Source organism: Sorghum bicolor, chromosome 7 (assembly GCF_000003195.3).
Source record: "Sorghum bicolor cultivar BTx623 chromosome 7, Sorghum_bicolor_NCBIv3, whole genome shotgun sequence".
Classification (NCBI taxonomy): domain Eukaryota; kingdom Viridiplantae; phylum Streptophyta; class Magnoliopsida; order Poales; family Poaceae; genus Sorghum; species Sorghum bicolor.
Genome location: NC_012876.2, coordinates 8,091,358 through 8,102,971, shown reverse-complemented (window position 1 = coordinate 8,102,971; position 11,614 = coordinate 8,091,358). Strand labels below are relative to the sequence as shown.

Here is an 11,614-nt window from a genome sequence, read left to right as displayed (position 1 = left end):
TTCTAAGCTCATTTCTAACTGTAAGTATAAGTATGACATATGTAAACTTTCTTTCCTTGCATATGGTGATATAAGATTTACCTATGCAGCTATACAAGAAGTACAAAACCATTTTGGTTTCCTATCCATCAAACAAAATTTCCAGCGTTTTAGAAAAAAAATTCAAGTTAAAAACTTGTTCATCTAGAGCCTCTATGAGCTGTCAGAACAAACTCTCCAAACAGAATTAAGCAATGAACCTTATTACGTTCTTCAAAGATATATATGGCACATTTCATCCGAAAACTGATCCGTCTAAATACAGCAGAACCAATTTTATTGGTTTGTTAAGTTTTTCTATATATTTCAGCCATTCACATATATATCATCACATAGTACACATTCCATATTTTTAGTGCTGGACTACATCCATGTACTGTGCAATTGACTTAAAAGACTAATATTGTTCATATTTTCCACGCTGAATAATGCAACAAAACAAGTTATTACAAACCATTGCCAGTTAGACTTCCGTCATGCATTATACTGAGAAGAAGAAGGGCAGGATGCAGATAAGGTCGAAAGGGCTCTTCAGTTTTTATTGAAGCAGTGAAATAGCCAGAGGAGCTGTTTAAGCACAAATAAAAAAACAAACTAATTAACCATAACATCAGATGTATATATAAAATATAACAAAAGGAAGACAAAATTCATAACCCACAATTTTTGGAACCGTCATGTTCATGACTCATTTTATTATTATACTCCCTCTATCTACAAAGAATGCATTTCTCACTTTTCAAGAAGTCAAATAATATAAAGTTTGACTGAAGTTATATAAAAGTTAGTAACATTTATGATATAAGATAAATACCATTAAATTAATTGTGAAATATATTTTTGTTGTAAACTTAGTTGAGTCATAAATGTTAATACCTTTTACTATAAACATGGTTAAAGTTATACTAGTTTGACTAGCATAACTCCCATGGTTATATTCTTTTGTAGACAGAGAGAGTATAATTCAATGATGGTGCTATACTTGGATATGAGACAACTCAGTGTGCCTATAGGGATTGTTAGGTAATGGAGTGGGTATGAGACCAAGCATATCAAGGAGAATGACACGTGTCCTAGTTATTTCAAGTACATTAAACATGAAAAAGAGGAATTTCAAGAGACCAATTGAAACTTCACGCAGCATTAAAAAATGAAAGGAGTATTTTCAGATGAACTAATCGATTTGGGATTATCCAGACTTATTTTTCCTATTCAAATATCACCTCTTTGTCTCTGTTTTCATGTTGAGAATTATTTTGCAGACAAAGTTAAGAAGATATCAAAATGGCTTGGTACCAGTCTTTGGAGAACAGAATGTACTAAAAGTCTAGTTAGCAACTGATCCACCAAGAGCATGTAAGAAAGGAAAAGGCATCACAGATTATTGTTTCAAGATTCCAAAAAAAAGATTATTGTTTCAAGAATACGATGAGCTAGAATTCATGTGTCACATTATCGAGACTGAGAAGCTTATACTATGTATTATAAATGAAAGATTTGAACACAAGCCTGTTTATCTTTCTGTTTTAGAACTTCAGGTATGCACAACTTCTCAATACTTTCAATAAAATGGGTTCCCATGCACTTGGGTGTTGCATATCCAAGAAATGTGCAATTGCCATTTCATGTCTTATGCTGGTGTATGTGTATGTACAACACACATACTTATAGGGTGCTAACTAGTGGACAAAAATAGAAGACATGAAGAAGATGGCAGACTTTACCTTGCTGTGCATTAAGCAGACATGTTTATGTTTCCACCAACTTCGTCAGAAATTATTTCTGTTTACCAAGAAGAGGAACATTATACTAGTTACAGGCCCTTTGTATCTGTCTACTGTAAATTAAAGAGATCAGCAATAAGGTCTTGTTTAGATGCGAAAAGATTTTGGATTTCGCTACTATAGCACTTTCGTTTGTTTGTGGCAAATATTGTCCAATTATGGATTAACTAGGATCAAAAGATTCGTCTCGCGATTTACAGGTAAACTGTGCAATTAATTTTTGTTTTCATCTATATTTAATGCTTCATGCATGTGCCGAAAGATTTGATGTTACAGAGAATTTTGAATTTTTTTTTGTTTTTGGGGTGAACTAAACAAGACCTAAGAAAATGAGGAGTTATGCTTGTACGATACCTGAAGATTTTGTCCAATCCTTGGTACAAATGAGGGCCTCAATTAATTCAAGGCTCAGCTTCCGATTGAAAAGGCTCGTCCGTTCATCAGTTTCATCATTTAGTAGAGACCGCAGATCGAGAAATTGCTAAGATGTCGTGAGCCAACCTGGCAAGAGCTGGATATGTCGAAGCATTATCCTTCCACCGTTTCAAAACATCGAAATTCACCATCCTCCAGACTAGGCAGGGCCAAGGCTAGGCTTTCCCTCGATCTTTTCTTTGAAAACCTTTTCAGCATAAGTATGCTGCTTTGTATCATGCATGCATGTAAACTACATCTGACGAGCCGTTTTTTAGGCTAAATATAAAATTTATTTAGGTGGGGAACGCCTACCCCGTCGACCCTCAAAAAAAAAACATCGAAATTAGCATTTTGAGAAATAAGCTCTTCTTGAAGGTATCTTTTTCTTCTTCTTCTTCGCGAAATTCTTCAAGGTATCTAATGACTTATCCTAGTTCCACATGTGCTGCTTGCTCAATGTAATTTTGACTTGCGTCATGTACTGGTATGCTACCATGTGTATCCAACTGTAAATCGTTGGTTCTCTGATCAAAGTTCTCATCATTTTGTTGATCAACATGACAAGAGTACTGAAGAAAGAGCTCATACTCAGCACTTCAAAGATGTACCTTTTGGCATTACCAAAGACTTCCTTACAGCAAACAAGAAACCTTATTTTATAGGCATAATTTGTTGTTGGACATGCCAAGTGATGGCTCTTTGTTGACGGACATCTATTTTTGAGCGATTTCTGAGAGACACTCTAGTTCTTGACAAATTGGTTGGTGGACACCGTGCGAAACAAAATACTTTTATAAAATAGATACAAAATCATATAAGTGTCCCAAAATTATACCATAAAATGATCTAGACTCTACATGATGAGAACCACATGGTAAAAATATTGTTTTGCACTGAAAATGATTATTTTGCCTCTTTTCACAAATAAACAAAGTTAACCGTGGTTAATTTGTTCGTGTATGTAGGACACTAAAAATCTTGAGAAATTATAGAATATGTACATCACAAAATCGTGACTATGTTAAAAATATCAGCTCAAAATAATAAAGTTCATAATAATATATTTAGCATAACTGAGTTACAGATTTATCTCCTATCAAACTTAATTGATATATAAAATTTTATTATTTTGAGCTAAGTGGGCCAAAAGTTATTTCAGTCCAAATAAGTTTATTATTTGTTACTAAAAAAGTTTAATATTTTTTTAGTGTATTTTCAAATCAGTTTCTTTTTTTTTGCACGGTTTAAGATTAAGTGTTATGCTACATTATTGACCCTTGAAGTTTGGAATTGATGGTAGAGATATAATTGTTCATCATCTGTTGCAACGCACGAATATTTTTGCTATTAAGTACTAAAACATGATACTATGCTAGAATTAAATTATTTTTGGACAAAAGGAATAAATGATACGATAGAAAAATATATAATTACATAATTTCTTTTTTCTTTGAACAAACACCCCGTTGATTCATAAAAATAAAAATAAAAACAGTTGCCGCGTCGATAATAATGACACGCCACCTGCCCGCTACGCGCTACCGTTGACTTGTCCTCAGATCTGTCAAGAGCAAGGAGTCGAAGGCCTTGTTTACTTCCCAGAAAAATTTGCAAAATTTTTCACATTCTCCGTCACATCGAATCTTTAGACGCATGTATGGAGTATTAAATATAGACGAAAATAAAAACTAATTGCACAGTTTGGTCGAAATTGACGAGACGAATCTTTTGAGTCTAGTTAGTCTATGATTGGACAATATTTGTCAAATACAAACGAAAGTGCTACAGTGTCTATTTCCCAAAATTTTTCGGAACTAAACAAGGCCGAAGCCACAGGCGAGCAAGCAGAGATTGTGAGGCCATGGGGGCGGTAGCCGGGGGCATGCTCGCCTCCGCCGTGCTCAAGGTGGTGTTCAAGCAGATCTGCGCCGTCATCGGAGGCCAGATCAAGCTGCAGCAGGACTTTGCCAAGGACCTCCTGAAAATGAAGATGACATTGGAATCTCTGGCCGCGGTGCTGAAGGATGCCGAGAGGAAATCGGTCGACAACAGTTCCGTGCAGCTGTGGCTGAAGCGGCTCAAGAACGCCATGTATGACATCTCCGACATGCTTGAAGAGTTCGAGACCGACACCCAACCGGCTGCTCCAAAGGTACCGGTACTTTCCACCACTGCTTGCTGTCGAAATAGACTGTTTTTTTTAATAGGCGAATAGGCTGTTTAGTTTTATAGCTCTGAGCTAACAGATTGCACTGATTGGATAAACATAGTGAAAAGTGAATTTTGTAGCATGCTCATGTCGATGACCATGATCTCTATTGTGACCTTCCACTGGGATCTACTGAATCGGATTAGCATAGAAAAGCACTAGCAAGGTATATGCTTTATTCGTTAATCTAAAAAAGCAAGGTACATGTGATCTGCCTCCTAATTGAGAAAGGAGAAAAGAGCAAGGAAATAAGACAGATAACAGAACATATGACCAAAGCACATTTTCTGAAAAAAACAGATTGCAGTCGTTCTTTATAAAACTGGCGTTTTGAGTTTAGCAACAAAAAAAAAAAAAAAAAAACTATTCACCTTTGGTTTTATCTCGCCAGCCAAACAAAGTTTAGTAGTTAGCAACCAAATCCTGTTTTGCTGGTTTTGATTTCGCTTAAAAGAATCCAAATAGCCACTTTATGCCCTCTTGAATTCCATTAGAGTTCATGCTTCGTATTGTTTTCATGTTCAGAGATATGCTATGAGTTTATACGACACAAAATGTACATATTGAAATGCACTCATAAATGAAGCTCAATATCTTGCAGAAGTCCTTCAAAAAAGGCATTTAGCAACTGGTACCTATTGGTCCCAAGACTAAACTTGCCAGTAAGATGAAGAAAATGAGAGAGGAACTGAAGGAGATTGAAGATCAACATGTAAGGTTCAGGTTGGAGGTAGGCTCGGCTAGCAATGAGCAAGGAAATCATGATTCAAGGGAAACAGCGGTGGTCATGAATGATGATGAGCTCGTAGTAGGGAGAAGTGAAGAGCAAATGAAAATAATGGCTTCATTATCTAAGAACATTAGAGAAAAGCTTGTTATCTTTCCCATATATGGCATTGGTGGAATTGGAAAGACAACCATGGCAAAATTACTTTTCAAAGATATACAGTTCAACAAGTACTCTCGGGTATGGGTCTATGTGTCCCAGATATTTAATCTGAAGAAAATTGGCAACTCCATAATATCACAAGTATCAAAAACGGAGAGCCAAATAACAGAAATGCAGATGATCCATACTCACCTTGCAGAGCTACTTGCTGGTAAAAACATTCTGATTGTTTTAGACGACATTTGGGAGGATAATAATCAATTTCAATTGGATGAATTGAAGAAGATGCTAAATGTATGTGAGGCTAGTAAGATAATTGTTATACTAACCACGCGGAACGAGGGCATTGCAGATAACCTTCATACCATTCAACCATACAAATTACCACTCTTGTCAAATGACTCTTGCTGGACTATTATACAGAAAAAGAGTGACTTCGACTCTAGAGCTGATAAAACACAATTGGAACAAATTGGAAAAGACATTGCTACAAAGTGCGGAGGTGTGCCCTTAGCAGCTAAGGCCCTTGGAAACATGTTGTGAACTTTCACTTCTGATGAATGGGAGTCTGTGAGAGATAGTAATATCTGGAATGTGTCTACTTCAGAAGAGGCACATCCAGTGCTTTCATCTTTGAGGTTAACTTATAGCTATATGCCCTCACATTTGAGGCTATGTTTTGCCTATTGCGCAATATTTCCAAAAGGTCAAAAAATGATTATGGATGATCTAATTCACCAATGGATTTCTTTGGACTTCATAGACACAACACATGTACTCTCCACTAGGCAACTTGGTGAAAAATACATCAAACAACTTTTGGGGTTGTCATTCTTTGAACATTCTGTAAGTTCTTGTGTGCCTTAAATTTGATATTTTAGTTACATTCTTCCAAGCTTTGTACATAATGCAAAATTTTATAACCACCTTGAAAACACATACGTTACAAGAAGGGCTAGTATTAAGAAGATGGAATAGAACCATTTGCACTTTCATCCCAATTTATTCTTTTTCCTTTGCAATGTATCTATGTGTATTTGACATGTGTTTAGTAGAAAGTCACTCCCTTTCTAACATAGTACTAATATATATTTACTTTCTTATCTGTAATTAGCTGTGATGTACTTTAGTTATAAACTACATTACATAATCTTCTATCCCCATTCTTATTTTCCCCTTTGAATTGTGTGTCTATGTGTGTTTGACATGTGTTTAGTAAACCATAATTTCAGCTCTATATTTAACATGGAAATCAACATGCTCATCACTTCCTGCATATATGCACACATGGTGTGGACGGTGACAAACACTGTGCTTGGATTTTTTTTTCTTGAAAACACAGGAGAGCTGCGCATAATTATATTAAGAAGATAAAATGGGACAAGAACCCATACAACACAACACAACACAAGCCACACACCCTAAACTCACACCCACTCCACTATTCTTTGATTACATTCACGCCTGTGAATGAAACTAAATTCGACCAAAAATAGGATGCTTGTTATGACCAGTCTCTCTGGGAGAGGGTCTGTTGGAGGGCGCGGACTGCTGCTGGCCACTGCATACTAGCATGCGCTAGCATGTGCAAATAAGTTCCTTAGAGTATGTCCCACCGTGAATGTGTTGTGCTATTTTTAGAGGATGCTTAGTGTGTGGTGTGAGTTGAGTAATGCAAGGCATAAAGGTCTGTAATTAGGACGAAAGGGAACCAAGCAAGAGCAATCATATTTGTTCGGCTTCCTTTAGGGAGCCGGGAGACCTAACCCCTCCCCTAGCCGTCTCTCTCTTTCTCTCACGGGCTCCCAATCACGGCGCCCCAGCGCCACCTTCGTCCTCGACCTCTGATCACTCATCCCTACAATCTCCGTAGCAAACCCAGTAGGATCCGCAATCCTATCAATGCTGAAGTAGAGACTTTCTTTTGGCCACATTTTAATAATGTATAGGAGTAATAGACAATTTTTTTGGTCCATACATAGTGTGACTTAGTTAATTGAGTAATGTATGCTACACATCAAGTATAATTGCAGTATGTATGTTAAAATAGAAAATACCCCCTCCGTTTCAAACTATAAGACGTTTTGACATTTCTAGATACATAGTTTTTATAATGTATCAAGACATAACACATATCTAGTTGCATAACAAAAGCTATTAATCTAGAACAGCCAAAATGCCTTATAATTTTGAAACGGAGGGAGTAGCTAGCGTATAAAATCCTAAATCCTCAAGTGTCACGTTGCAGGCTACTGGAGTGCTTCATGAAGATGTCAAACACTTGACAATGCACGACCTGGTGCATGACTTGGCTCGATTGGTCCTGGCCGATGAATTAATTCTAGGGGAAAGCAAACTGGGCAATACCGACGGAAGTAGCTGCCGCTACGCACTCTTCGATGATTGCAGCAAGAGGATGGAGTCATACACAGATTCTCCTGCCAAGATAAAGGCCCTGCGTTTTCTCGATTGTGGAAAAATTGGACTTCACGGTGATGCATTTTCTTCTGCCAAGTATATTCGCGTCTTGGATTTAAGCGATTGCTTTATACAGGAGTTACCCGATTCTGTTGGTCAACTGAAGCAGCTGAGGTATCTAAATGCTCCTAAGATCCAACATCGGATGATTCCCAACAGTATCACAAAGCTCTTAAAATTGATGTACCTCAGCCTTCGTGGGTCTTCTGCTTTGTTGGAAATGCCAGATTCGATTGGCGATTTGGAGGATCTGATGTATCTTGATCTGTCATGCTGCTCAGAACTAGAAAAACTGCCAGAGTCATTTTCCAGACTAAATAAGTTGGTCCATCTAGATTTGTCAAACTGCACTAATGTTACAGGTGTCTCAGAATCCTTGCCGAGCCTTACAAACCTTGAATTTTTGGACATATCATACTGCTGGAATATCAGAGAGTTACCAGAACATTTCGGTAGCCTTTTGAAACTAAAATATTTAAACATGTCAGGTTGTGATGAAATTGAAGAATTACCAGGATCAATTGGGAATATAAAAAATTTGGTGCATCTTGATTTATCACACTGTTGTCAGGTTAAAGTGACACCACAAGTCTTGGATTGTCTTACCAAACTCCAATATTTGAATTTATCTCAATGTGGCTGCATTGATGGAACTAAGGTGGCAGAAGCCCTGGGCAATCTCACACAACTTCGGCAGTTACATTTGTCTGGGTTCATGGATACGATGTATCACGATGAATCAACTTTTTCTACTTCTCTTGAGTGTATCAGCACCCTCTCATATCTGGAACATCTGGACATATCTTGTAATATAGGTCTTCTTCATCTACCAGAACGTTTCGGTAGCCTCGGTAAGCTGCATACACTGGACCTCTCGGATTGCTCCTCTCTGCGGTTCCTACCAGAAAGTATAGCACAGATGGATAGCCTAAAGAGGGTGTATGCGAAGGACTGCAGACCCTTGGTGACCCAGCTGCTTGTTGCGCGTGGATTGCATAAAAGTTTGACTCCGCTGATGGAACTCGATGTCCAAGCTGGTGAGTTAAAAGGTGGCAACCTTGTTCTGTTTCATGCTGTGGATGTTACTGCGGTGAAGATATACGGACTTGACGAGGTGGAATCTTTTGAAGAGGCACAAAGTATTAAATTGGTTGCAAAAAAAGGAATTGAAAAATTGAGACTTGTGTGGAGCGTTAGCAGCTACCATGTGAGGATTGTGGAGGATAGCGAAGTGCTGGGAGGCCTCGAGCCACCAAGCACTATAGAGAGCTTAGACATAAATGGTTACAACGGCATAATATTTCCAGACTGGCTAATGTGCATTTCTCATGATAATTTCCCTAATCTCGTGTGTCCTTGGTGGATTTGGCTAATTGCATCGACCTACCACCACTTGGCCAATTACCTAACCTGCAAAGCCTGGTTCTTAGAAGTATGCCAAGTGTTGCAAAAATTGATGAGGACTTCTGTGGTGGCACTGTAGCATTTTCTCGACTGGAGAGCTTCAGCGTATTCTTTATGGAAAACCTCGAAGTATGGAACACAAGATGTTCTTGTGGTGGGGATGGTGCGAGTGGGTATATGTTCCCCAGCCTTCGTGAATTGCAAATATTTGGTTGTCCCAAGTTGAGGTTGAAACCTTGCCCGCCGAAAGCTGAGAAGTGGACTATAAGCCTAAGTGATGCTGTAATATCATCATGGGGTGAGAGGACATTAGACATGGGTGCTTCAACTTCCTCCTCTCCTCTGGTTACTACTCTGACAATACAACAGTGCGATCTGCCTATGCATCAGTGGAGGCTGCTTCACCACCTAACTGCCCTCTCGAATTTATGTATCTCGGACTGCAGTGATCTTACCAGCTCACCTGAGATCATCAGAGTCCTTGCCTCCCTCCAATGCTTCAGTGTGAACGGCCGGAGGCAACCACGAGGCAAAATTGCCAGGGTGGCTGGGTCATCTCACATCTCTAGAGAAATTGACAGTGCACTATTTTCACATAGACGCATTGCAGGATACAACCAAGCTTCCCAGTTTCCTACAATCGCTTGAACTAGACTATTGCGAAAGTATGACAGCACTGCCACAGTGGGTAGGGGACCTAGCGTCTCTCAAATGATTGAAAATATCATCGTGCGAAAGCCTGAATAGTCTGCAGGAGATCATGGGAAGCCTCACCTCTCTGCAGGAACTTCATATCTGGTACTGCTCCAGCATCGAGTCTTTGCCAGAGAGCATACAACAGCTAACTAATCTCGAAAAACTACAAATTACTGGGTGCCCTACATTAAAGCGATGGTGTCAAATAGAGGAGAACAAGTTGAAGCTCGTCCACATCAAAGAAAAGGTAGGAATACTTCCCATACTGTTGCTCTTGTTTTGCTTTCTCATCATATCTTTTTTATACTGAGGGTGTTATTTTGTTCTGCATTTCTTATATGACTCCATCACAGATATAGTTCATTTTTCATATATTTCACATTGCAAATATTCCTTCCCTTCTCAAATTGATCTTTTGCCGTTGGCATAAATGCAATGGAACGCTATACTGCACACTTCTTTCTGTTCAGCACTATTTTTATTGATGTGATCAAAATTGCCATGGTTGCTTCAATATCGTCATTAGACTTTTCTATGAGATTTGTTTATGTCGTTCTTAATATGGTGCAAGCTTGTGCCATGCTCCAGTATTAGATTCTAACAAAAATACCTGTGCAACATGGCATCTCTAAAGCAGTGCATTTTGGGCAGAAACATGGCGTCTCCACAGGTATTTTTTGTTAGATTACGCCCTGAGCCCTGTGCAGTGTGTCTACCCGAGGCTTTCAAGCCTCTCTCCTTTGTCAGCATTGATATCTGCCCACACTGTGGCTAGCCTGATGTGGCAAAAACAACCAGTTTTATTACAAAAGCATCTTGTCTAAGCACCCCTATTGGATATGCCTTAATTCCCCCAAACAAACTGCTTATTTGACAACCTGAATTTGCTAGTCTGATCTGGTCCATTTAACCTTCTAAGCTGGTTTTATTGCAGAGCTGCATTTGAATAGCTTTGTACTAGACGTTTGATGATTGAATGGCTAGCAGGAAAGAGAAGAGGGCGTAGTCCCAGAATCCCCGTTGCCGTGTGCCGGGTAGGGAGATGCCCCACTGTTGCGCCCACGGTACGTACCGTTTCTGCAATGAGTAGATGACAACGTTGAATACGTGTTTCGGTGTTTGTATCTTGTAAATTTTCCTGCAATCTCGACTATGAAATATAATAGTTAATTGGCCTTCTCAGGGTCTGAAGCTTTTTTTAAACTAGAACGATGACGGATGTGTGCCTGCGTCTTTCATATATAGAGTGATCATCCCGATTTCATTATGCTCAAAAGGCCACCTTAGCTTTTCGATGGATGGACCAGGTCGTTGCGAGTTTGACTATTAGGGATGAAACTGTATTCTAAACGACCGAATTCGTTTAGAGGGGTTTAGATCTGTTTGTATTCGAGTCTGAATATTCAACATCCGATTCTGTATTCGTATTCGATATACTTAAATCGTATATTTATGATGTCGACATCTAATTCTATATTATCCGACATGGTTGACATTATCCGTATTCGAATCCGAATTTGACCAGAAATATGAAAACAAATATGATATCAGTAATATCCGTTCGTATTCGATCCGTTTTCATCCCTAGTGACTATGCCCGGTCCTTGTATTTTCAGGACATATGCATCGGTATTTTTTTCTAACAAATCAGCATAAGCATCAACATAAAGCCAAATTTCAACAAAACAAAAATGTACT

The 11,614-nt window shown here is 38.6% G+C and overlaps 1 protein-coding gene across 4 annotated transcripts; it reads left to right on the top strand.

The window, feature by feature from the left end:
• On the top strand, positions 3,760-11,385 carry LOC8085031 (putative disease resistance protein RGA4). Of its 4 annotated transcripts, XR_002455090.1 has the most exons (5): positions 4,254-4,392; positions 5,051-5,416; positions 5,538-6,184; positions 7,587-10,163; positions 10,851-11,385. XR_002455090.1 is itself a non-coding variant. In XM_021465126.1 (3 exons), exons 2-3 carry the CDS (start codon positions 4,102-4,104, stop codon positions 5,072-5,074), a joined length of 315 nt encoding a protein of 104 aa, XP_021320801.1. In that variant the 5' UTR covers positions 3,760-3,824; positions 4,071-4,101; the 3' UTR covers positions 5,075-5,403. The 4 variants fall into 4 exon arrangements, 1 of the variants encoding a protein (XP_021320801.1); XR_002455088.1 differs by lacking the exons at positions 5,051-5,416; positions 5,538-6,184 and adding an exon at positions 3,760-3,824 and having other exon boundaries at positions 4,071-4,392; XR_002455089.1 differs by having other exon boundaries at positions 5,051-6,184.

Excerpts from the sequence above, each read along its gene's own strand:
- LOC8085031 (XM_021465126.1), top strand. The coding sequence starts at position 4,102 with ATGGGGGCGGTAGCCGGGGGCATGCTCGCCTCCGCCGTGCTCAAGGTG. Across the intron at positions 4,393-5,050 it reads CCCAACCGGCTGCTCCAAAG|AAGTCCTTCAAAAAAGGCAT; the intron begins GTACCGGTACTT and ends AATATCTTGCAG.